Source organism: Microcaecilia unicolor, unplaced genomic scaffold, assembly GCF_901765095.1.
Source record: "Microcaecilia unicolor unplaced genomic scaffold, aMicUni1.1, whole genome shotgun sequence".
NCBI lineage: Eukaryota > Metazoa > Chordata > Amphibia > Gymnophiona > Siphonopidae > Microcaecilia > Microcaecilia unicolor.
This window is the reverse complement of record NW_021963819.1, coordinates 159,430-186,803: the sequence shown is the minus strand read 5'-3', so window position 1 is coordinate 186,803 and position 27,374 is coordinate 159,430. Positions and strand designations below refer to the sequence as shown.

General features: G+C 44.8%; 1 protein-coding gene across 1 annotated transcript in view; it reads left to right on the top strand.

Moving 5' to 3' along the window:
• The window catches only part of LOC115459664 (coactosin-like protein), a 62,452-nt gene extending 57,948 nt beyond the window's left edge, over nt 1-4,504 (top strand). The window contains exon 4 of the mRNA XM_030189471.1: nt 2,998-4,504. Coding sequence (XP_030045331.1) covers nt 2,998-3,108 — 111 coding nt within the window. The 3' untranslated portion in view covers nt 3,109-4,504. The remainder of the gene's footprint in view (nt 1-2,997) is intronic.
• The last annotated feature ends 22,870 nt before the right edge of the window (nt 4,505-27,374 follow it).

Genomic DNA, 27,374 nt, shown 5'->3' with positions numbered 1-27,374 from the left:
TCTATAAGAATTCAATACTTGAAAAAAAATCACAAAAATTGATTTTAAAAGTGTGGGTTCACTAGTAAAGTGAATTTCAGTGCTTTCTGGGGTATCTCCAAGCTCTAATGTTGCTTCTGGCTTCAGTCTTAGGCTTGTTGACATCCCTAATAATGTCTTAGGGGGCTGATTTTAGAATATGGAGGTTGCTTGTATTTTGCTCTGGGAGGCCTGCTGCTGATTTTCAAAAAGAAGCTCCTTGCAGTTTCCTGTTTGAAAATTCTGCAGTTGCAACGTAGCTTGCAGGCCTCTGCCTCATCCCGTTTTAGTATGGATAATCTCTCCACACACTGTCAGTGGCGTACCAAGGGGGTGGGGGTGGTCCACCCCGGGTGCACGCCGCTGGGGGGTGCTGTGGCGCACGCCTGCTCTGAGTTCGCTGACTTCGCGCGTTCGCTGCAGCTCCCTCTGCCCTGGAACAGGTTATTTCCTGTTCCGGGTCAGAGGGAGCTACAGCGAACACGCGAAGTCAGGGAACTCTGAGCAGGCGCACGCTGCGGCACCCCCCCCCCCCCCCAGAGGCGTGCACCCGGGGGGGTCCGCGCTGCATCGGGAGGGGGGTGCTCCACCCGGGGGGGCGGGGCGCCGCCCCGGGTGTCCGCCCCCCTAGGAACGCCACTGCATACTGTTTTATCTATAGACTGGTGGACAATTTTCATCTGATGAGTTTAGTTAAGTAACTTCTTTGTTACTCTGGTAAAATCATTTGAAACTTGTTTTTTCATTGGGTAGCTTTTATGATTGGGTACATCCATAGGGTTACCAACGTCCGGATTTACCTGGACATGTCCTCTTTTTGAGGACATGTCTGGGCGTCAGGGCGGGTTTTGCCAGCCCGCCCGTTTGTCCGGAGTTCTGGCCAAACGGGTGGGCGGGCGGCGGACCTATCCTAGCCTCCCCTCCCCTTCCCTTACTTACTATCTACTGCCCTGGTGGTCTAGTGACCTCTTCGGGACCCTCTTTCCTGCCCGGAGCTCTGCCCTTGCCTTGCATCCTGTTGCTGTGACGGTCTCAGGATTCAAAATGGCCGCCGAGAGTTGACGCGGCCTTGCGAAACTTCAACTCTCGGCGGCCATTTTGAATCCTGAGACCGTCACAGCAACAGGATGCAAGGCAAGGGCAGAGCTCCGGGCAGGAAAGAGGGGGCTCTTTTCTACCCCGAAGAGGTCACTAGACCACCAGGGCAGTAGATAGTAAGTAAGGGGAATATGTGACCCCGGGGGGAGGAATATGTGACAGGGGGCGGGGTGAGAGCGAGAGAGGGCAGGACGAGGATGTGAAAGGGGCGTGTGTGGGCAGGGGCGGGGTAATCTTGACTACTTTTTTACTTTTTTTTTTTTAATATGTTCTCACAAAGCTCTTGTGAGGATATTTACATCTGCATTGTCTTGGAAACCAAAACATGCCAGACTTGTTGAAAAGTCCTTGTTAAAATGGCTCTCCCAGTTGTCAGTCTGGGACTGGAGGTTATAATCTGCAGTGGATTTAGCAACTGCAAGCCCTGACCATCCCCAGCGGGCCTCATTGGTAGTTTTTGGTTTTGGCGTCGGCATTTTAGCCAAAACTGGGACAGTGGAGGGTCAAGTGACTTGCCCAGGGTCACAAGGAGCAGCAGTGGAAATTGAACCTGGCTCATACTGTCCAATCCTGAGGAAGGTGGTTTGAACCTCCAAATTTTAGACAAATGTATCTTTAGTCCTATAAAAAGCATTACCTTACCTTAAACCCCCTCCCCACCCCCCCCACCCCCCCCCCCCCCAAAAAAAAAAAAAAAAACAGAGCCTTCCCCACCCCGGAAAATAATTCCATTCACTCGTTAAACTTATCCGTATATAGGCCATATGCCCATAACTTTACCTGCAATATCAGGGTGGACAGTTTTTTTTTATAAAAACCTGTTTAAGAACATAGGTATAGCCATACTGGGTCAACCAATGGTCCATCCATACTGGGTCAACCAATGGTCCATCTAGCCCAGTATCTTGTTTCCAACAGTGGCTAATCCAGGTCACAAGTACCTGGCAGAAACCCAAATAGTAGCAACATTTCATGCTACAAATCCCAGGGCAAGCAGTGGTTTCCCCATGTCTGTCCCAATGACAGACTATGGACTTTTCCTCCAGGAACTTGTCCAAACCTTTTATTTTAAAACCGAGATACCCTAACTGCTGTTACTACATCATCCAGCCAAAAGTGCCATAGCGTAACTATTCGTTGAGTGAAAAAAATATTTCCTCCTATTTGTTTTTAAAGTATTTCAGTGTAATTTATTGGCTGTCCCCTCCCTCTCCTTGTGCTCCAGTGCTCTGCTGTATGCTGAGCATCTCCACATTCAGCCGACACTCCTGACATCACACCTTGATAGTACAAAACTTTCTGCAAGCGTGAGCATACCCACTTGGAAATGCTGACTACACCATTGGGCAGGAATCCAGTGCACCATTGAATCTAAATTGAAAGCCCCTGAAAAACAGGGAAATTGTCCCCAGCACTCTTTTATCCTACCTGTGGAAATAATTTAGAAAATGTTGTCTTTACCTGTCTGGTCCAGTGTTAACCTCTGCCATACAGAAGAGTTTATGTACTGTGCAATTGCTAAAATGGTCACTTTTTCCGTAATTATTGAATCTTCCATTCAATAATTACGGAAATCCACAATTTCAAAAATAACTTGTATAAAATGTTTGTACGTTTGGGCAGCTTGCCAGGTGCCCTTGACCTGGATTAGCCGCTGTCGGGAACAGGATGCTGGGCTCGATGGACCTTTGGTCTTTTCCCAGTATGGCATTATTTATGTACTTATGTCATTGTGAGTTTTTAAGGGCCCAATACACATCCTTTTTTATTCAAGCGGTACGTTTTTATTCTCCGATTTGTAATTTTTTTCTCCATGCTACGCAATTGTGTCATGAGTGAGGCTCGGTATAACCTTTCTCTTTTCTTTCCCTTTTCCTCCAGAGTTTTGCCAAAGAGCTGGTGATTACGGACCACAAGGAGCTGGATGAAGATTATATCAAGAATGAGCTGAAGAAGGCAGGAGGGGCCAACTACGATGCCCAGATTGAGTAAACCCACGTCTCCTATGCTTCAACAATCATAACCCAGGGCCAGGAGTGCTGGGGCCTAAGACAAAAAAACGAACACAAGAAAAACAGATGCAGAGAAGAAAAATCACCCTCCCCCGCCCCCCTCCCCTAAAAGACTGGGTTTGATTTTTCTACTTCAACCAATGAAACCTGTTCATGATATGAATAGTTGAACAGAGTTGTCCCCTTTTTGTAGCTGTAGGCAGGGCTGTGGGCATATCTATCCCCTTTTCCTCCCCTGGAATGGCCGTCTCTTTCACTAGGCCTCTTGTTGCCGGCATTCTTGTGTGCGTGTGTGTGTGTGTTTGTAAGGTGCCCAGGCCACTGTTGTCTTGCTGCTTTGTTCCCATCTCCATTTATTAACTGGAAACCAGTCTGTGAGCCATGTGTAAGCAGAGCGTCCTGTCTCTGCTCTCTGGAAGGATGAGATCAGGTTTCGCTGGGCTGGAGTTCAACTCTGGCGCTCTTATCAGAATTTAAAAGGTGGCTTTTGGCTGTGCCTTTGCTTAGCTGTTTCAAAAGACTTCTGTATGTATATTTTTTTTTTTAACCAACTCTTATAAATGAGAGAAAAACATTGCTTTACAATATTTTTTTGTTTGGACATCTGTCTTCCTCTGTATTTTATTTCTGTGCCCTTAATCCTCGCTCCCCCTCCAAAAAAAAAAAAAACTTGGGTTGAATGTTCAGGTTGCCATGGTAACTGAAAGCTGCAGCGAGAGGGGAAGAGGTCAATATGTACGTTTTTTTTATTGGAGGCTGTGTGCGTGTCGGTGAGGGTTTAATGAGCTTCCAGCACAAAATGGATTGTGATCAGGCTCTAAATATGCCTCTCTGTAGTAGGGGGTCGAATAAAACGTATAAAGTGTTTCTCCTTCCTGTGTCCATCTCTGCACTGATCTCCCTGGCAGTTCTTTTGCCTGAGACGATCCTCCTTCCTCCCTCCTTCCTGTATAGCAAAGTGGAATTCCCTGGTCAAAGGAATGTTGAATCTGCACAAAACAGAATGGATTTTACCATTTAATTTCAAGGTCAGAAATGCACACTTTGTGGTCATGGGATCAAGATGAAAACGGTTTTGTAGGCAGCTTTTCATCCTCGCCTAGCTGTTGTCCCTGCTGGTGTTTAGGGGATGATAAATGCTATAAGCTGGAATAGGGTACAGCAGATTGCCATTGCTGCAAATGAACCACTTAATAAAACAAAATATGAACCACTTAATAAAACAAAATATACTTTTTTTTTTTTTTTTGCAACAAAAGTCCTAAGTACTTTATTTTTTCAGAAAGGACAGAGTCTGTCTTGCACACATGCTAACACAGCCTGAATGAATAAGGAACTCATTACCGGCTCTGTGAAGGCTGGCGCAGTCATGATTTTTTTTTTAAAAAGTTTTTAGATCTTGTGCTCACTTGACATGACAGCTGGCTGGCATTGCGCTTTCCTTGCGGCTAGTGGAGGGGTGGGAACCATAGTCCTCGAGGGCCATAACATAGTCTGGTTTTCAAGATTTCCACAATGAATATGCATGAGATCAGTGTTGCATGTTCTGCTTATATTGTTTGCAATAGATCTCATAGTGGGTAGGGGCTTGGAAGAGAAAAGGGAGATGCAGGACTGTTGGGAGATGCTGGGAGGGGGGGGGGGGGGATGCATGGCTGAAGGTTCACTTAGCTACTCTTGGGTGATCCCTGGAGATGCAGCCTGGATTGTGGCTCTCAAGGCATGTGGTTTGCCTAAGCTTGTACCTTAAATGACCACACCATCTACCAATGTGTGAAAGGATGTATGTAGGGAATAGGTTGGGTCTTTACTCCTACCTTGCCTTCCTCCTCCTGCTGTTGTCCCACCCTGTAGAGCCGTCTGGTTCTGTGCAATCTAGTGAATGCAGAGCCCCTTGTGACATGGCCCCTATAAATCAGGTACAAATCAAAGTAGGGTATACACAAAAAGCAGCAAATATGAGTTATCTTGTTGGGCAGACTGGATGGACCGTGCAGGTCTTTTTCTGCCGTCATCTACTATGTTACTAGATAAAGACCTGCACGGTCCATCCAGTCTGCCCAACAAGATCAACTTATTTTACATGGTATGTGATACTTTATACCAGAGTTTGATTTGTCCTTGTCATTCTCAGGGCACAGACCGTAGAAGTCTGCCCAAGCACTGTTCTTGTACTAAAAGTTCTAAAGCTAACGTCGAAGCCCCTTAAAATTTACACTCCAGCCCATCCATATCTATTCAGTCACGATCAGGGCGCAGACCGTAGGAATCCGCCCAGCACTGTTCTTGTACTAAAAGTTCTGAAGATTCTGGAATCCTAAAGAGTTACAACATTCCGGAATCCCAATTAGTAGCAACATTCCATGTAGAACCCCAAAGAGTAACATAGTAAATGATGGCAGATAAAAACCTGTACGGTCCATCCAGTCTGCCCAACAAGATAAACTCATTTTACATGGTATGCGATACTTTATACCAGAGTTTGATTGGTCCTTGTCATTCTCAGGGCACAGACCGTAGAAGTCCGCCCAGCACTGGTTTTGCTTCCCAATTACCGGTGACAGAACCTGGCTGCCTAAAGGTGGCCCTGCCTGGGAGAAAACAGAATGATGGGAAACAGTAAAGCATTCATAGTGACATTATGCCATCTCTGTAATGCATTGATTTGTATTAATTTTGTTGAATGTGTGTACTCTGTTAAATGAATGATACATTCCATTTTAAAGCTGTTCAGTTTGTGTCTATCCGTATATTCGGTTCAATTTTTCAATACAAGGTCGTGTCTTGCGCACTGTGTTTGCTGCCAGTTCTTCTACTAGTAGTAGAGAATTTCAGTGATATTTCAATATGGTGGGGGAGGGGGGGAATAAAAGAAGCCACTGGAGAAGGACAAATTCAAAAAGATCAGTGAAAGAAAATCGGACACCACTGCCCCTGGATTCTGACATGGATGGTAATTCTTTACCAACACCAGGTTACAACCACACTGTCAAATTAATAGGTCCAACTCATTAAACATGGAAAGGAGCAAAAAAGTAGAGAGAGCAACACCAAACTTCCAAGACACCGTGGAGGCAAGTAATAACAAAATAATTTATTACAAAATATAAAAACTCAAAAGACTCGACACTTATCATTAGCCCTTCTAAAGGCTTCCTCACCTATGTTGCTCCATTCATTGGCTAACACAACAAACAGACTCCTGAAGCAGGCGTTTTTCGCCGAAACATGGCTCTTTATTAAGTCTTAATAAAGTATTTTTAGTTATTACTTGCCTCCATGGTGTCTTGGAAGTGTCGTGTTGATCTCACTACTTTTTTTTTTTGCTGTTCTTTTATCTTTACCCACGTAGCGGATCTAGTTTCTCCACTTTTGTTTTTTTTTTTTGCTTGTTCCTTTTCTGAAACGATAACATGACTTCCTACATACCATAGTAACATAGCAGATAACAGCAGCTAAAGACCTGTATGGTCCATCCAGTCTGCCCAACCAGATAAACTCATAGCATAAGGGATGATGTGATACTTCATATGTATACCTGATTTTGATTTGACCTTGCCATTTTCAGAGCACACACCCTAGAATTCTGCCTGGCACTGGCCTTGTTCTCCAACTACTAAATCTGTCCAGCCACGATCAGTGCACAGATTGTACTACTAGTACTTATCATTTCTATAGCGCTACTAGACGTACGCAGCGCTGTACACTTGAACATGAAGAGACAGTCCCTGCTCCACAGAACTTACAATCTAATTATCACAAACAGGACAAATAAGTGATAAGGACAAAGAGTAGCAACATTCTGTGCAGAATCCCAAAGAGTAGCAAGATTCTGGAATCCCAAAGACTACTACTTATCATTTCTATAGCGCTACTAGACGTATGCAGCGCTGTACACTTGAACATGAAGAGACAGTCCCTGCTCGACAGAGCTTACAATCTAATTAGGACAGACAAATAAGAGATAAGGGAATATTTATTTTATTTATTTATTTGTTACATTTGTACCCCACATTTTCCCACCTATTTGCAGGCTCAATGTGGCTTACATAGTACCGTAAAGGCGTTCGCCAGTTCCGGTATGAACAAATACAGTAATGTGCTAGAATAAGGTTCGTGTGTACACACACATTAGGGAATCGTAGAGAGGAAGAGTTATTATATGTCCATTACGAGCTTTGGTTTCGTTGTGTTGCAGGGTACAGGCATTTAAGTTGGGTCGGTAGGGTATGCCTTTTTGAACAGGTTAGTTTTTAATGATTTCTGGAAGTTTAGGTGATCATAGGAAAGTGAGGAGGATAAAATAAGGGTTCTGAACAAGTGAATAAGGGTGAGAAGTTAAAAGCAGCATCAAAAAGGTAGTCTTTTAGCTTAGATTTGAAGACGGCCAGAGATGGAGCTTGACTTACCGGCTCAGGAAGTCTATTCCAGGCATATGGTGCAGCAAGATAAAAGGAACGGAGTCTGGAGTTCGTAGTGGAGGAGAAGGGTGCAGATAAGAGAGATTTACCCAGTGAACGGAGTTCACTGGGAGGAATGTAGGGAGAGATGAGAGTGGAGAGGTACTGAGGAGCTGCAGAGTGAATGCACTTATAGGTCAATAAGAGGAGTTTGAACTGTATGCAGAAACGGATAGGGAGCCAGTGAAGTGTCTTGAGGAGAGGGCTAATATGAGCATAGCGACATTGGCGGAATATTAGTCGTGCAGCAGAATTTTGAACAGATTGAAGAGGAGAGAGATGGCTAAGTGGGAGACCTGTGAGAAGCAAGTTGCAATAGTCTAAGCGAGAGGTGATAAGAGTGTGGATGAGGGTTCTGGTAGTGTGCTCAGAAAGGAAAGGGCGAATTTTGGTGATATTATAGAGAAAGAAACGACAGGTTTTAGCAGTCTGTTGAGTATGTGCAGAGAAGGAGAGGGAGGAGTCGAAGATGACCCCAAGGTTACAAGCTGATGAGACAGGAAGGATGAGAGTGTTATCCACAGAAATAGAGAATGGGGGAGGAGGAGAGGTTGGTTTAGGGGGAAAGATAAGAAGCTCAGTCTTGGTCATGTTTAGTTTCAGATGGCGCTGAGACATCCAGGCAGCAATGTCAGACAGGCAGGCTGATACTTTGGCCTGGATTCCTGCTGAAATTTCTGGTGTGGAGATGTAGATCTGGGAGTCGTCAGCATAAAGATGATACTGAAAACCATGGGATGAGATCAGTGTACCAAGGGAAGAAGTATAGATGGAGAAAAGAAGAGGTCCCAGGACCGATCCCTGAGGTACACCAACTGACAGTGGGATAGGAGGATCCACCAGAGTATACACTAAAAGTACGCTGGGAGAGATAAGAAGAAAACCAGGAAAGAACAGAGCCCTGAAATCCAAGTGAGGACAGCATATCAAGGAGTAGGTTGTGATAAACAGTGTCAAAAGCAGCAGATAGATCGAGAAGGATGAAGATAGAATAGAGACCTTTGGATCTGGCCAGGAACAGGTCATTGGAGACTTTAGCAAGCGCTGTTTCGGTTGAATAAAGGGGGCAAAAGCTAGATTGAAGTGGATCAAGAATAGCTTGAGATGAAAGAAAGTCAAGGCAACAATGGTGAACAGCACGTTCAAGTATCTTGGATAGGAAAGAGAGGAGGGAGATGGGGCGATAGCTGGAAGGACATGTAGGGTCCAATGAAGGTTTTTTAAGGAGTGGTGTGACTTATTTATTTAGTTTATTGTATTTGTACCCCACATTTTCCCACCTTTTTGCAGGCTCAATGTGGCTTACAGAGTATGGATATGAGAACGTCGTTACATGATTTAAGAAAACAGTCGATCATAAGCTGAGGTGAAAGAGGAATTTAGATGGAAAGGTGTTAGGTAAGGTCGTGTGAGAGGTGTTTTTTGGTGTACTTGAGTGATTTAAGGAATGATTTGTTTCATTGAGGGTGACTTTTGTAGGCTCTGTTGAAGAGATGTGTTTTCAAAGCTTTGTGAAAGCTGGTTAGATTGGTCTTGGTTTTCAGGGCCATGGGTAGTGCGTTCCAAGACTGTGTGCTTTTGTACGCAAAGGTAGTAGCATAAGCCTGTTTGTATTTCATTCCTTTACAGCTGCGGAAGTTCAGGTTGAGGAATTTGCGGGCCGATCTTTTGGCATTCCTGGGCAGTAAGTCCACTAGGTTTAACATATAGAGTGGGGCATCTGCGTGAATGATTTTGTGTACAGTCGTGCAGATCTTGAACTCAATTCATTCCTTGAGCGGGAGCCAGTGCAGTTTCTCTCTGAGGGGTTTCGCACTTTCGTATTTAGGTGTTCCATAAATGAGACTGGCTGCGGTGTTCTGGGCTATTTGGAGTTTTTAGATGGTCTGTTCTTTGCAGCCTGCGTACAGAGCATTACAGTAGTCCAAGTGGCTTATTACCAATGACTGTACTAGGGTGCGGAAGATGTTTCTTGGGAAAAAAGGTTTTATTCTTTTGAGTTTCCACATCGATTGGAACATTTTTTTTGTCGTATTCTTCGTGTGGGTTTCGAGAGTGAGGTTTCGATCAATGGTGACTTCAAGGATTTGGATGTTTGAAGGCATCAGGAACAGTCGCAGTGGAAAGTGAAAGATTGAGGATATGATACATAAAAGAGATGACAGTAGGAGTGATAGTGTTAAGTAGATGGGTGGGAATAGGATCAGAGGTAGTGCGTTTCGAGGAGGAAAGAAGATGTGTAGTTTCCTCTTCAGTGATTTCAGAAAAGGAAGCAGGGGTTGGAGGGTTAAGAGAATGGACTAAGGGAAGGAGAGGTGGAGGTGACCTGGTTGAGAATTCAAGTTTAATCTTGTGAACCTTATCATGAAAGTACTCAGCCAGAGTCTGGGGAGGAAGTGAAGGGGGAGTTGGAGGTGAAGGCACTTTGAGGAGAGAGTTCAGTATGGCAAAGAGATGTCGAGAGTTTGAGCAAAGAGAATTTGTCAACTGGATGTAGTAGTCCTGTTTGGCAAATAAAAGAGCAGACTGGAAGGAGGTCAGCAAGAATTTGAAATGTATGATGTCAGCATGGGCACGGAATTTCAGCCAAAGGTGTTCGGCAGAGCGGGCACAGGAACGTAGGTAGCGGATTCTAGAGGTCAGCCAAGGCTGGGGTTTGGTACATTTTACAGAACGGGGAATGGGAGGAACGAGATTATCCAGAGCAGAGCAGAGAATTGTATTATAGGAAAAGACATTGACAAACTTGGATAACATAGTGGTAGAGAAGAGATTTGAAACACTGGAGCACAGAGTAGAAGGGTCAATAGCCTGAAGATTCCTAAATGTGTTGATTAAGATTGGACGGGACTGGGGAGGAGAGTGTTTAAGTGTGAAAGTTATCAGATGATGGTCAGAGAGGAGAAGAGCTGAGGCACAGAAACTGGAGAGTGAGCAGTTTGAGAAGAGGATAAGATCAAGACAGTGGCCATTCTGGTGAGTAGGGGCAGTGGAGCACAGTTGAAGATTGAAAGAGGACGTTAAAGCAAGAAACTGAGAAGCATAAGAGTCAGAGGGATCATTAGCATGAATGTTAAAATCCCCAAGAATGAGGGAAGGAGCTGAAGGTTCAAGAAAGAAGGAAAGCCAGGCATCAAAGTCAGTGAGAAAGGAAGACTATCAGGGGGTCGATAAATGACTGCTACTCGGAGAGGCAGACGAATGGAGTGGACTTCGAAGGAAGAAAAGAATTGAGACTGAGGTAGAAGAAGTTGAAATCTACAAGAGGGTGAAAGTAGTAGCCCGACACCACCTCCGCGGCCAACCGGAGATTGTAGAAGTCAGTCTTGCAATGGATTTGCTTCCAAATTACTGGTATCTACCATGTTAACAATTCAATTAGCTGAGTGATGACAAAATGTTTTACCCATGGTACTTAATTCAGCTTCAGATCATGACCCTTTGTTCACACCAGACTATCACCACCGTGCATTCACATCTGTAACGTTTTGAAGGAAGACCATGTCTCGTCCTCAGGGTTAACGTTAGAAGAACAGACACAGAGTAGTTGCCCTGGGCCTCCGTGCGCCAGCAGGCCCCAAGCCTCCCTAAATCTGAAGGAGACCAGGGCTACCCTACCAATAGCCAGACTAGACGTCCACCTAGGGCAGCAGCGGGGCAGGAGTGCTGTCTCTCATCTCCCCCTTTTTTTTTCTTGTTCCTGCAGCTGCCACAAACTTCCCCCTTCCAAAGCCAAACAGAAAAACTGATTTAGTGCCAGCGTAGTGCCTTGATGCACAGGCCCATGCTTAAGTGATGTTGTATCCCACCCCTCTCTGACAGGGACTTCTGCTGGGAAGGGGTGGGACCTGACAGCACTTGAATGCAGGCCTGTGCATCATGGCCCTGAATTAACTTTTCTCTTTAGCTCCAGAAAGGGGAAGGCAGCGCCTTCCGCAATATGTCCAATAGGAGAAAGTGAAAGGGAGATGCTGGATTCAGGAGGAGGAGGGGAAAGAGTGATGACATGCTGAATAAGTGGGTGGAAGAAGAAAGGGAGATGCTGGCCTGTTGGGGGATAGGGAAGGGGGTAGTAGGTCTCGATCTGTCTCTGGTGTGATGGTGGGGGTGCGTGGCTGAAAGTTTGCCTTGAGCACCGGATATAAGTACATAAGTATTGCCACACTGGGACAGACCAAAGGTCCATCAAGCCCAGCATCCTGTTTCCAACAGTGGCCAATCCAGGTCACAAATACCTGGCAAGATCCTGAAAATGTTCAATACATTTTAGGCTGCTTATCCCAGAAATAGCAGTGGATTTTCCCAAGTCAATTTAATAATGGTCTATGGACTTTTCCTTTAGGAACCCATCCAGACCTTTTTTAAACCCCACTAAGCTAACCGTCTTTACCACATTCTCTGGCAACGAATTCCAGAGTTTAAAATACACTTTGAGTGAAGAAATATTTTCTCCGATTCATATTAAATTTACTACTTTGTAGCTTCATTGCATGCCCCCTAGTCCAAGTATTTTTGGAAAGGGTAAACAAACGATTCACATCTACCCATTCCACTCCACTCATTTTATTTTATTTTTTTTATGGTCTCTGGGCCCACTTTTAAATTTCTGTCCTAGGACCCAGCACGTTTAACACTTGCCCAGCTCATCCTAAAATGTCCGATTTGCCATCTTTTGTTATTCTAGTGCTTTGCTTTTTGTGTCATTGATGCTTTACCGGGGTGTTTGTATAGCGTGTTTTCCTATCATCACTTATCAGTACTTCCTCACATCCAAATATCAGTCTCCTATCTGAAAGTGGGACATGGAGTGGAGGAGTGGCCTAGTGGTTAGGGTGGTGGACTTTGGTCCTGGGGAACTGAGTTCAATTCCCACTTCAGGCACAGGCAGCTCCTTGTGACTCTGGGCAAGTCACTTAACCCTCCATTGCCCCATGTAAGCTGCATTGAGCCTGCCATGAGTGGGAAAGCGCAGGGTACAAATGTTAACAAAAATAAAATAGATACTACTGGAGATTCTACATGGAATGTTATTATTCCACTAGCAACATTCCATGTAGAAGGCTGCGCAGGCTTCTGTTTCTGTGAGTCTGATGTCCTGCACGTATGGGACGTCAGACTCACAGAAGCAGAAGGCTGCGCGGCCACATTGGTGATCTGCAAGGGCTGACTTCTACATGGAACGTTGCTAGTGGAATAGCAACATTCCATTTAGAATCTCAAATAGTAGCAACAGTGGAGGAGTGGCCTAGTGGTTAGGGTGGTGGACTTTGGTCCTGAGGAACTGAGTTGGATTCCCACTTCAGGCACAGGCAGCTCCTTGTGACTCTGGGCAAGTCACTTAACCCTCCATTGCCCCATGTAAGCTGCATTGAGCCTGCCATGAGTGGGAAAGCGCAGGGTACAAATGTAACAAAAATAAAAAATTTAAAAAAATACATTACAACCACTCACCCCATCCTTTCAGTGTGTTGTGTTTCACATTTTACTGTGGGAAATGTGAGGCTCCTTTTGAGTAAGGAAGTAGGAAAGGGTTATTGAAAGCTTGGAAACATAATTTTTGTATATATAGAAAATGATAAGCTGTATTGTTTAACAGCAAAAGAACGGAGGCAATAAAAGGCCATTCAGAGGTGTTGCCACGGGAGTCTACTCTTAATGGTGGAAGCTCACCCGTTTTTTTCTTTTGCCTGTGCTGCCCAGGCAACAGCCAGCCCTGTTCATTTTCCCAGGCTTAAGGTATTTGTATGAGATAACAAAAACTACTACTACTACTTAACATTTCTAGAGCGCTACTAGGGTTATGCAGTGCTGTACAATTTAACAAAGAGAGACAGTCCCTGCTCAAAGAGCTTACAATCTAATAGACAAGTGAACGGTCGGTCCGATAGGGGCAGTCAAAAAGAAATATTATGGAAATGCATATTTTACATCATTAATGGTTTTTTTTTTTTTTTTTGGGGGGGGGGGGTAACCTTTTTACATGTTTTTGAAACAAAAGCATAGTTTAAGTTGCATAGGCCAGAGCAAGGACAGGAGTCACTTTCCTGTCAGTGTTACGCATGGGGACAGTGAAAAGGTTTGGTTTGGCTTGACCTGGCCATGCTTGGTCCATGTTCTTCCTTGCAATTTGGGCCATTTAACAGAGATGTGGATGAAGACAAAGTATAACATTTCATGATAATTATAGTAAATTTTCTGGCCTAAATGATAGAAATGTTGTAAAGAGAAGGTTGTGTTGCATTAAAAATGACATGTGAGCCACTTTAAATACCAGTGAGTAGGTTGCTAAATACACAGTATTACGACTTTTCAAGGTTCTGTGAACATTTTAATTTCCTGTCGCCTGGGCGTCCTTTCAGCAGTCTCTAGTGAGAGATGAGCAACTGTATAACACATCATGATACGTGGCTGTGGAGGTCATCTTTTACAATGAGCCCTGGATTTAACCTGCCAAACAGAACACAGAAGCTGGGTGATAGACACTCAAATGACGACAGGAAGAGCTGAATTGTTTGTAAAGTTCTTGGGAGTCTCCAAAGACATGAAACTTTGGTTTGAACAATATTGCGTCTGTGAAGGGAGATGCTGGATACTGATTGCTCTTAATTTCTCTGTTTTACCCCTTAAGGTAGCCTGAGGGAGAAATTTGGTTATTTGGGGTTTTATTCCGGAAATAAAATGTTTCAGCATCTGCGGTGGGTGGTGTTGCTCGTCCTGGACACTGGTTCTGACCTGCATAATCCTTTGAATACAGTGCACTCCATTTAAGTGCACGTCGGATAAGCGCATGCGCTGTTTAACTGCATGCCGTACTTCGGTGCCGTTTTTGGCGCCATCAATTTCTACAGGGACAAACCTGTTTAGTGCACCACTTGTAAGTGCAAGATTTGCTTATATGCATGGTTTAAGACCGCTCCCCTACAGGAAAGAATCCGCCTAAGCGCACGCACGGAATATGGAAGCCGATTGGCACGTGACAAAGGGGCGATAAATTTGAAATCTCATTGGTTACCTGCCACAGGCAGAAAGTCACATTAATGAGGACTCATTAACCTAAAAGGTTAAGTTAAATGTCTACACCAGTGATTCCTAAACCTGGTCCTGGAGGTACCCCAGCCAGTCAGGTTTTCAGGATATCTGCAATAGTAACATAGTAGATGACGGCAGAAAAAGACCTGCATGGTCCATCCAGTCTGCCCAACAAGATAAACTCATATGTGCTACTTTTTGTGTATACCTTACCTTGATTTGTACCTGTCCTTTTCAGGGCATAGACCGTGTAAGTCTGCCCAGCACTATCCCCGCCTCCCAACCACTGGCTCTGGCAATGAATATTCATGAGAGAGATTTGCATGCACTGGAGGTAGTATATGCAAATCTCTCATGAATATTCATTGTGGCTATCCTGAAAAGCTGACTGGCTAGGGTGTTTCCAGGACCAGGTTTGGGAACCACTGGCCTCTACACAAATGTTCCTTGTTGGTAAAACGTACTGCTTGAAGGGCTCGTTTTATTAAGTGGCAGTCGTGATTCTCACACGGCAAATACGGGCTTAGGCGCATTTGCTACGCTGGGAATCATTACTGTGGCTTAGTAAAAGGAGCCCATAATTTCTTTACCTGGAAACACCTCTCAGGGTCTGAATTACCCTGAGAATGTGGTAAATTCAAGCAATGGGCCTAAAATAGGCAATGGGTAACTAGCATGCCTTCAGCTATCAGATGAAATCGCCTAATCGTTCTCTACAGTCCCTGTTTTATTTCAGGTACTGTACAGTAGCTGTTGAAGCAGAATTTTCCATTGTATACAGTCCCCTGCTGTACTTAAGTATCCTTTTAACAGTCTTAATGAATCGGTAACAATGGGAGCACTGCAGGAACTTTGCACTAGAATTAAAAGTACTTGCTACCTGTACTGGTTCCTCTTGTGCATCCTTTGTGGCAGATGGATAATAAACTGCCTGATTAAAAAAGAGAGAGAGAGAGATCAGCAGTTGTTTCCAAATGAAAGAAAGGACTGGGGAAAAAAAACAACACATTTTGCATACATGAGGTTGTCACCTGCCTGGGGAAGGAGTTATTTTAAGACATTCACATTCCCATCTTTCACACCAGCCTTCTAGTCAATTACTTAGTAACCTAGTAGATGACGGCAGAAAAAGACCTGCATGGTCCATCCAGTCTGCCCATCGTGATTAATTCCCAGTTCCTAAAGAAGTATCTGGAAAAATGGTCCAGTGCAAAAGTCTCACCTACTACTTGTTTGCTGACCTTTTGATTTTACATAATGAGTAATTAGAAAAAGTTCTAGTATTTGTGAAGTAAATGTCAATAGGTTTATGTGTCTGAGCCAACTTTTCAAAATTATTGGGGGTGCTAAGCCCAACGGAAATAACTCCTCCCTGGACACATACAAGGAATTTCCTCAATATTGGGGGGTGCTCAAGCACCCACAGCACCCACAGAGTCGGCTCCAATGTGTGTCTTGACGGCTTGATCTACTGCCTTTCAGAATAAAATCAAAGCGGTTTACACGGGCTCTTTGTTCATCCCAACAACAGTGCCTGGTCATTCCTTCTTTCCAACAAATCAGGTAGGACACCAATGATGTCACTCTGTTTTCTCTGTTGCCGCTCCCCCCTCCCCCACTCCACTCCAGCTTAGATCACAAACCTCTTCAAGCAGATTTAAATCCAGTCTCACAACATTCCTTTTTGAAGTTGCTTTTTTCCTGATACTGCTACTACATCATCCACATTTCCTTAGTTGCAATTCTCACCCTCAAGTCTAGGTTTTACTTCCATTGCTTTCAATGGAAGCAAAACCTGGACTGGATCAACGTGTCCTCCTTTTTCTGGAGCCGTATGGTAACCCTTCCTATTCCTATCTTTTACCCCCTCTTTCCTACCACTTATTGTAGTTCTGTTTCCCTGCCTGCCCCTTCCCCACACACCTCTTCCATTTATTTCTCCTTTAAACGCCTCTATGATACCAGGTTTGTAAACCGCTCAGCTATTTTACATGATGGGCGGGATCTCAAATGCTAAATAAACTTGGAAAATGACAATGAATAAAGACTATGGACCAGATATTCAAAGCCATTCAAATGGGCCAGAGGGGCTCCTTCCTGGTTAAATGGCGCTCAGTGCTTGAACCACTGATATTCAGTGGCGCTGCTTGCTTATTGGCTTGGGTGGAGCTAGTACTTAACTGATCAGTAGTGATATTAGGCAGAAAGGCTTTCCTATCTGCCAGGCTAACAACACACTGGTCGGAATATCAACTGGTATGTGGTTAGTTTCCGGGTGGTCATATGACCTGGATATGGCCACTATGACCTGGATATTCAATGCTTGAGCCTTGGCATGGCCCTGCTTTGAATATCTGCTGACTATCACAAGCTCTATAACTATTTCAATCGGGGCTTCTCAAACCTGCCCTGGTGCTCTCACAGCCAATTGGCTAGTCAGACGGCCTGCTATCAATATGCATGATCAAGGTACAAATCAAGGTAAGGTTTACACATATGTTGTCTTGTTGGGCAGACTGGATGGACTGTGCAGGTCTTTTTCTGCCGTCATCTACTATGTTACTATGTATATTTGTATATGCTGGATTTCCAATGAATGTAAATATATCTCATAAGTACATAAGTAATGCCACACTGGGAAAAGACCAAGGGTCCATGGAGCCCAGCATCCTGTCCACGACAGCGGCACCTGGCAGGCTTCCCAAATGTACAAATATTCTATACATGTTATTCCTGGAATTGTGGATTTTTCCCAAGTCCATTTAGTAGTGGTTTATGGACTTGTCCTTTAGGAAACCGTGTAACCCCTTTTTAAACTCTGCTAAGCTACCTGCCTTCACCACGTTCTCCGGCAACGAATTCCAGAGTTTAATTACACGTTGGGTGAAGAAAGTTTTTCTCCGATTTGTTTTAAATTTACTACGCTGTAGTTTCATCGCATGCCCCCTAGTCCTAGTATTTTTGGAAAGCGTGAACAGATGCTTCACATCCACCTGTTCCACTCCACTCATTATTTTATATACCTCTATCATGTCTCCCCTCAGCCATCTCTCCTCCAAGCTGAAAAGCCCTAGACTCCATAGTCTTTCTTCATGTGTACTCATTATGCATATCCTGAAGTCAACTGACTGTGGGGTGGCCCTATCACCTCCAGACAATTCAGAGGGTTTTCTCTAATAATGATGGTCATGTGAATGCCATATCCATAATATTCCTTCATTAGAAAGTGATTATTGCAGAAAAGGAAAGAGGGTGTGATTTGATATACTGCCTTTCTGTGGTTGCAATCAAAGCAGTTTATATATTATATGGACATGCCTAATCACAAGGAACTGCAGTGGGCTGGTTCCCCAGGATCAAAGCCCACTGCACTAACCACTAAGCTACTCCTCTACTTGCAGCATTTGATGTAGAATCCGGAAAGGGAAATGGGACAATAACACTGCTTTTCTGTAGTTACAATCAAAGCAGTTTATATACAGTGGGGGAAATAAGTATTTGATCCCTTGCTGATTTTGTAAGTTTGCCCACTGACAAAGACATGAGCAGCCCATAATTGAAGGGTAGGTTATTGGTAACAGTGAGAGATAGCACATCACAAATTAAATCCGGAAAATCACATTGTGGAAAGTATATGAATTTATTTGCATTCTGCAGAGGGAAATAAGTATTTGATCCCTCTGGCAAACAAGACCTAATACTTGGTGGCAAAACCCTTGTTGGCAAGCACAGCGGTCAGACGTCTTCTGTAGTTGATGATGAGGTTTGCACACATGTCAGGAGGAATTTTGGTCCACTCCTCTTTGCAGATCATCTCTAAATCATTAAGAGTTCTGGGCTGTCGCTTGGCAACTCGCAGCTTCAGCTCCCTCCATAAGTTTTCAATGGGATTAAGGTCTGGTGACTGGCTAGGCCACTCCATGACCCTAATGTGCTTCTTCCTGAGCCACTCCTTTGTTGCCTTGGCTGTATGTTTTGGGTCATTGTCGTGCTGGAAGACCCAGCCACGACCCATTTTTAAGGCCCTGGCGGAGGGAAGGAGGTTGTCACTCAGAATTGTACGGTACATGGCCCCATCCATTCTCCCATTGATGCGGTGAAGTAGTCCTGTGCCCTTAGCAGAGAAACACCCCCAAAACATAACATTTCCACCTCCATGCTTGACAGTGGGGACGGTGTTCTTTGGGTCATAGGCAGCATTTCTCTTCCTCCAAACACGGCGAGTTGAGTTCATGCCAAAGAGCTCAATTTTTGTCTCATCTGACCACAGCACCTTCTCCCAATCACTCTCGGCATCATCCAGGTGTTCACTGGCAAACTTCAGACGGGCCGTCACATGTGCCTTCCGGAGCAGGGGGACCTTGCGGGCACTGCAGGATTGCAATCCGTTATGTCGTAATGTGTTACCAATGGTTTTCGTGGTGACAGTGGTCCCAGCTGCCTTGAGATCATTGACAAGTTCCCCCCTTGTAGTTGTAGGCTGATTTCTAACCTTCCTCATGATCAAGGATACCCCACGAGGTGAGATTTTGCGTGGAGCCCCAGATCTTTGTCGATTGACAGTCATTTTGTACTTCTTCCATTTTCTTACTATGGCACCAACAGTTGTCTCCTTCTCGCCCAGCGTCTTACTGATGGTTTTGTAGCCCATTCCAGCCTTGTGCAGGTGTATGATCTTGTCCCTGACATCCTTAGACAGCTCCTTGCTCTTGGCCATTTTGTAGAGGTTAGAGTCTGACTGATTCACTGAGTCTGTGGACAGGTGTCTTTCATACAGGTGACCATTGCCGACAGCTGTCTGTCATGCAGGTAACGAGTTGATTTGGAGCATCTACCTGGTCTGTAGGGGCCAGATCTCTTACTGGTTGGTGGGGGATCAAATACTTATTTCCCTCTGCAGAATGCAAATAAATTCATATACTTTCCACAATGTGATTTTCCGGATTTAATTTGTGATGTGCTATCTCTCACTGTTACCAATAACCTACCCTTCAATTATGGGCTGCTCATGTCTTTGTCAGTGGGCAAACTTACAAAATCAGCAAGGGATCAAATACTTATTTCCCCCACTGTATTATATACAGGTACTTATTTTGTACCTGGGGCAATGGAGGGTTAAGTGACTTGCCCAGAGTCACAAGGAGCTGCAGTGGGAATTCAACTCAGTTTCCCAAGATCAAAGTCCACTGCACTAACCACTAGGCTACTCCTCCACTAGCAACATTCCCTGTAGAATCTGAAATAGTAGCAACCACTAGGCTACTCTTCCACTCCTTGGGATTCCGGAATCTTGCTATTCTTTGGGGTTCTACATGGAATGTTGCTACTCTTTGAGATTGTGCCTGGAATCTTGTTAATGGCACTTGATATACTGCCTTTCTGAGGCTTTTTGCAACTACATTCAAAGCGGTTTACATATATACAGGTACTTATTTTGTACCTGGGGCAATGGAGGGTTAAGTGACTTGCCCAGAGTCACAAGGAGCTGCAGTGGGAATTCAACTCAGTTTCCCAAGATCAAAGTCCACTGCACTAACCACTAGGCTACTCCTCCACTAGCAACATTCCATGTAGAATCTCAAATAGTAGCAACCACTAGGCTACTCTTCCACTCCTTGGGATTCCGGAATCTTGCTATTCTTTGGGGTTCTACATGGAATGTTGCTACTCTTTGAAATTGTGCCTGGAATCTTGTTAATGACACTTGATATACCACCTCTCTACATTCAAAGCAGTTTACATAGTATATATTGCAATGTATATATTGTATATATATATTGCAATGCGCTGTATGCTGGCTGTAAAGAGCATATCATCAAAAAACTTCAGACAGCCCAGAACACCGCAACTAGACTCATATTTGGCAAGACAAAATATGAAAGTGCAAAACCCCTCCGAGAGAAGCTTCATTGGCTTCCAATTAAGGAATGTACCATGTTCAAAGTTTGCACTTTGATTCATAAAATCATTCACGGAAATGCTCCAGCCTACATGTCAGACCTTATTGATTTGCCACCCAGGAACGCTAAACGTTCAGCACGCACATTCCTGGGACTTCATTTCCCTAGCTGTAAAGGTCTAAAATACAAGCTAGTACATGTGTCCTGCTTTTCCTTCATTGGCACCCAGCTGTGGAATGCATTGCCACTTAATCTGAAAACTATTCATGACTTAATTAACTTTCGAAAAACATTGAAAACTTATCTCTTTAACAAGGCCTACCATAATAGGAGTGGCCTAGTGGTTAGGGTGGTGGACTTTGGTCCTGAGGAACTGAGTTCAATTTCCACCTCAGGCACAGCCAGCTCCTTGTGACTCTGGGCAAGTCACTTAACCCTCCATTGCCCCGTGTAAGCCGCATTGAGCCTGCCATGAGTGGGAAAGTGTGGGGTACAAATGTAATAAAAATAAATACTCCACTGCTTACTTGATAGTTTGATGGTTTTCGGATCTACTGAAGTGATTATATTCATTATGTTACACACAGTTCTTTGTACGTAATCCAATTGTTTATCTACTCTTGATTGGTGCCTGCCAAGGATATAATATTGTAAGCCACATTGAGTCTGCAAATAGGTGGGAAAATGAGGGATACAAATGCAATCAATAAATAAACATACAGGTACTTATTTGTACCAGGGGCAATGGAGGGTTAAGTGACTTGCCCAGAGTCACAGGGAGCTGCAGTGGGAATCCAATATGGTTCTCAAGCTGCTGCATTAACCCTTAGTCTACTCCTAGGAGACTTCCAGTCGTCACATTGGTCCTGGAGAAAGCTGGCATCTCTGTAGTTGTGATGCCTTTTTTTTTTTTAATCCCAGCAAGAAAGATCGCGTAGTACAGAAGTGTTTGGGACCATGGTGGAAGATGAGCACTGTGAACAGACAGGTCCCCTCTACTACCGGTTCATGAGTGGGCCTCTGTAGGATATTCTATTGGCAGGAAAGAGTCAGTGAAAACAGGACTTGTGTCTATTTTGCTTTGATAGCTGGAGGCAGGATAGCGCATTTCTTAAGGGCTTGAGCCAGAAGCAAAGATCCAGCATGTGATGGAGAGCAGAGTTGTGTGCCAGCACAGCAGCAGAGGATGACGGAGGGCGGGAGACAAAGATGTCAAAATTGCCAAGGAATATACTTATAAAGTACTTCTGAATCATCCTATACTGGGTCTGATAGTAACCCAGTGATTTGCTCTCTCTATGCAGAGAAGAGAACATCTAACCAAGGTTTAGTGTTAATATGTCATACCATTTGTATGTTTGAAGCATGACTTTTTTTTTTTGTTACATTTGTACCCCGCGCTTTCCCACTCGTGGCAGGCTCAATGCGGCTGACGTGGGGCAATGGAGGGTTAAGTGACTTGCCCAGAGTCACAAGGAGCTGCCTGTGCCTGAAGTGGGAATCAAACTCAGTTCCTCAGGACCAAAGTCCACCAGCCTAGGCCACTCCTCCACTGTTGCTACTATTTGAGATTCTACATGGAATGTTGCTATTCCACTAGCAACATTCCATGTAGAAGTCGGCCCTTGCAGATCACCAATGTGGCCGCGCAGGCTTCTGCTTCTGTGAGTCTGACGTCCTGCACGTGCAGGACGTCAGACTCACAGAAACAGAAGCCTGCGCAACAGAAACAGAAGCCTGCACAGCCTTCTACATGGAATGTTGCTAGCAACATTCCATGTAGAATCTCCAACAGTAGCAACATTCCATGTAGAATCTCCAATAGTAGCAACAGAATCTCCAATAGTAGCAACATTCCATGTAGAATCTCCAATAGTATCTATTTTATTTTTGTTACATTTGTACCCCGTGCTTTCCCACTCATGGCAGGCTCAATGCGGCTTACATATTGTATACAGGTACTTATTTGTACCTGGGGCAATGGATGATAATCACAAGGGCTCACCTGGGCCCTCATGTTCTCTTCCTGTACTCTTGACTGTTTTATCTCCAGCTGTATCTTTAGGATCTTCTGTGCCTCTCTCTGGCTTTCTTAAGTTCTGATACCATTTGTATCTTCAGCAGTAAGAGCCCGGCCCACTGCACGTTCTTGTCATGAAATATTTCCTTATCTTACTTCTGAGCCCTAGAGCATGCTTCCTCTTTTCGTACTGTCTGTCTGCTGCAATGGCTTGTCTTTGCATCTTTTAAAACATTTACATTTCTCCAGCAGCATTCTCCTTTTCTCTCTCTCCCAGGGTTTTGGATATTATTGCATAAGCCTTATGGTGCAGGCTGGACCCAGTTTAACTAGGTCTTGGAGTGGAGGAGTGGCCTAGTGGTTAGAGCACCAGTCTTGCAATCCAGAGGTGGCTGGTTCTAATCCCACCGCTGTTCCTTGTGATCTTGGGCAAGTCACTTAACCCTCCATTGCCTCAGGTACAAACTTAGATTGTGAGCCCTCCTGGGACAAAGAAATATCCAGAGTACCTGAATGTAACTCACCTTGAGCTACTACTGAAAAAGGTGTGAGCAAAATCTAAATAAATAAATATATGGAATGTTGCTACTATTGAAGATTCTACATGGAATGTTACCACTTTTTGAGATTCTGGAATGTTGCTACTATTTGAGATTCTAAATGGACTGTTGCTAGTGGAGGAGTGGCCTAATGGTTAGAGCACCAGTCTTGAAATCCAGAGGTGGCTGGTTCAAATCCCACTGCTACTGCTTGTGATCTTGGGCAAGTCACTTAACCCTCCATTGCCTCAGGTACAAACTTAGATTGTGAGCCCTCCTGGGACAGAGAAATATCCAGAGTACCTGAATGTAACTCACCTTGAGCTACTACTGAAAAAGGTGTGAGCAAAATCTAAATAAATAAATAAAATGTGGCACTGGCAACAGTCTTGGGATGGTAACATCTGAGATGGTTTCATAAACTATATGTGAACTGCCTTTGCTTGGTTTACCTATGTTATGGTGGAATAAAGCGCTTTTCTTTTCTGTATTGATGTGCAAGAGTGGGAGGGGGTTGATAGAGGGTTTAAGAAAACAGGAAAGTTGAGGGATATATACTAGGAGTCCGTGTCGTGTCAATGATTTTTTTTTTTTTTTTTTGAAGAGTACTCAGACACTACTTGATCTGATCTTCTTATTGTGCTTATCACAAATGTCTGTAAGCCACTGTTGCACTTGTATTTTTGCTGATGGTCTAATAAAAGAGTTAAAAGATTTAAAAAAAAAAGAAATTAGTATGAAGAAAAGGAAAATCATAATTAGTAGCGTCCTTCCTTCACTCCAACCGCGTTAGAATCACAGAAAGCCAACTACCGGCTACGGGGTATAAAGAAACCTGCACCACAGTGGAATGGGGGGGAGGGAGGGGGCGGAAGTGATTGCTCAAGACCAAGCATGGGAAGGAGGGAGAGTAAGTGATTACATCATGATTGGTTCATGGCAATGAAAAGCAAGCTGTAGCTCTAGACTCTGATGTTTCACAACTCTGTGCTCTGCTGTCGTGTTCTTGCATTCAGGATGTACTTTGAGAGTGCAAGAAAAGGTTGAAACTTGAAATTATATCCAGCTTACAAACAAATCAAAAGCAAATATTTGGCACCCACTGCAGTTCTGACACTTGAACCTTGCAACAAGAAGCCACGCAGGTGCTGGCATGTTTTCTGTGCCCAGACAGCTGGTCGTCTTCAGAAGGCTGCTTTATTTACAGCTGTTAATCAACATCATTTCTCTTAGAATTAAAGAAGCCCTGAAACCGCAGGACAATGTCCACACATCCAGCAAATGCGCGAGATGACTCCTTTCAGAACACTACTACTACTACTACTATTTAGTATTTCTATAGCGCTACAAGGCGTACGCAGCGCTGCACAAACATAGAAGAAAGACAGTCCCTGCTCAAAGAGCTTACAATCTAATAGACAAAAAATAAAGTAAGCAAATCAAATCAATTAATGTGTACAGGAAGGAGGAGAGGAGGGTAGGTGGAGGCGAGTGGTTACAAGTGGTTACGAGTCAAAAGCAATGTTAAAGAGGTGGGCTTTCAGTCTAGATTTAAAGGTGGCCAAGGATGGGGCAAGACGTAGGGGCTCAGGAAGTTTATTCCAGGCGTAGGGTGCAGCAAGACAGAAGGCGCAAAGTCTGGACTTGGCAGTAGTGGAGAAGGGAACAGATAAGAAGGATTTATCCATGGAGCGGAGTGCACAGGAAGAGGTGTAGGAAATTCTGATGTATTAACACAGGCTGAGAAATGCTCACTCTGTCATGTGAGGCATTGCAGTCAGTTCAGGGCAGCAGGCTTGGTGCTGCTTAAAATGAAGCACAATTCAAGCACCAAGGTTTTGGGACAAGGCTAGGGAACAGGGGCGTGTTTTGGGGAGCTAGTGAAATGCTAGGGGCCACTGGGCATTAAAAATCATATTATTTTTGATCAGAAAAGAGGAAGCTTCCATCTTTTTTATTATACACTTACATTAGATTGTAAGCTCTTTGAGCAGGGACTGTCTTCTATGTTTGTGCAGCGCTGCGTAGGCCTTGTAGCGCTATAGAAATGCTAAATAGTAGTAGTAGTAAAAGAGGCCCGTTTCCAACAGAAAGGAAACGGGCGCTAGCAAGGTTCCAGGGCCCCCCCTCCTCCCCTCATCACCCCCTCCTGACCCCCTCCCCCTCCTGACACCCCCCTCCAGACCCCCCTCCCCTACCCACTCCTCCTCCCACCTCCTCATCATCCCCTCCTCCCCCTACCGATCCCCCTCCTTCCCCTCCCCCTCCCTCCAGGACCCCCCCACCCTCTCTCATCTGAGGACCCCCACCCCTCCCCCCTCTTGTCTGAGGACCCCCCCCCTCCCTCCTTCTGTCTCTGTGGCCTCCGACTGCAAGGAGGATGTGTGCGAGTGCCCCAGCCCTTTCGTACGTGGCAGCTGCTGTTTAAAAAGTTTTACCTCCTGCTCGGCCGGCAACACTCAAGTCCAGCAAGTACAGACGCCGCTTCAGATAGGCTGTGGTTCACTGTTCATGTGGTCCCGCCCTTCTGCAAACAGGAAATGAGGGCGGGACCAGAGGAACAGCGAATCACAGCCTGTCTGAAGCGGCGTCTGTACTTGCTGGACTTGAGTGTTGCCGGCCGAGCAGGAGGTAAAACCTTTTAAACAGCAGCTGCCACGTACGAAGGGCTGGGGCACCCGCAAACGTCCTCCTTCCACTCGGAGGAGGGAGGCACTGGGAGGGAGGCACTGGGCGGCAGAAATGGGAGGAGAGGGGGGTGTGGAACTCGAACGGCAGTGGGGCCCTCGCGGCCCGTGGAACTCGGAAGATGGGAGTGGAAGGAGGGAGGGAGGTTGGGGATAATAGAACTCGGGGGGAGGGGCGTTCGGTTACTCAAGTCCGGTGGCTGCTGCTGGGTTCCCTTCCCTCTCACTGCCCATTAGTCCACCTTGTGACGTCATCCCCAGGGCGGACCAATAGGAACTGTGTTACGGACCCAGGGAGCAAGATGGAAGTGCAGAGGTCCAAATTATTATATTGGATTAGGTTACTATTTCATCCGAGTGAAATGGAAAAGCCAATTCAGTTCTCGTTTTGCGTGGAGTAGCTGCCTAATGATCATAGCTGTGAGTGGAGAACCAGGGAAGTCAGGGTTCAAATCTCACTGCTGCTATTTGCTGTCTAGGACGTCCATAGAGTATAAGCCTACTAGAGACAGAGAGAAAGTACCTGCATATAATGTGTACAGTGCTACATATGTTTAGTAGCGCTATAGAAGCAATAAGTACCATAGTAGTAAGTCATTTAATCTTCCACCATTGCTTCAGGTACAAACTTAGCTCGTAAGCTCTGCTGCGTCAGGAAATTTCCTACTGAACATTAAATTTAACTTGCCTTTAGCTACTCCTGAAAAAGGTGTGAACTAAATCCAAATCCCCCCCCCTCTTCCATTTGCATACATCAGTGGCATAACCAGACAACAGATTTTGAGAAGGCTTATAGGCAAAATGGGTGGGCATGAAATTGCCTCCACACTCAAAATATAAATCCCTTAGCAGATGGAGATCTCCAAGTCCTGCCAACTGAAGACCTCATCTGAAGGCAACCCAGAATTCCCTTCTGCCAAGCTCAGCAGACGGCAGCAGTGTTTCTGAGTTGCCAGTTTTCATGTAATAAGAAAGTAAGATCATTCATACTGGGTCAGACTAATGGTCCGACTAGCCCAGTATCCTGCTTCCAACAGTGGCTAATCCAGGTCACAAGTAAGTACCTGGCAGAAACCCAGTTAGTAGCACCATTTAGACTTGTCCAAACTTTTTCAAACCCAGATAAGCTACCTGCCATTACCTCATCCTCTGGAAATGTGTTCCAGAGCTTAAATATTCTTTGAATGAAAAATAATTTCCTCCAATTTGTTTTAAAAGTACTTCTGTGCAATTTCATTATCCCCTGGTCTTTGTACTTTTTGAATGAGTGAAAAATCGATTCACCTCCACCCGTTCCACACCACTCAGAATTCTGTAGACCTCAGTCATATCCCCCCACAGCCGTCTCTTTTCCAAACTGAAGAACCCTAACCTCTTTAGACTTTCCTCATACGGGAGCAGTTCCTCCCATGTGAAAACTGAGCATGAGTGAGTGCCAGGGTCAGCAGCTCAGGAAAGCTGCAGCCGACTGCGAAGTTTGACAGAGGGGAGATCTGGATGCCTTCAGAGATGTCTTCATCTAGGGGAACCCTGTCACCTACGGTTACGGTTACGCCAGTGGCATGCATGGATTTACATAAGTGCATAAGTGTTGTCATACTGGGACAGACT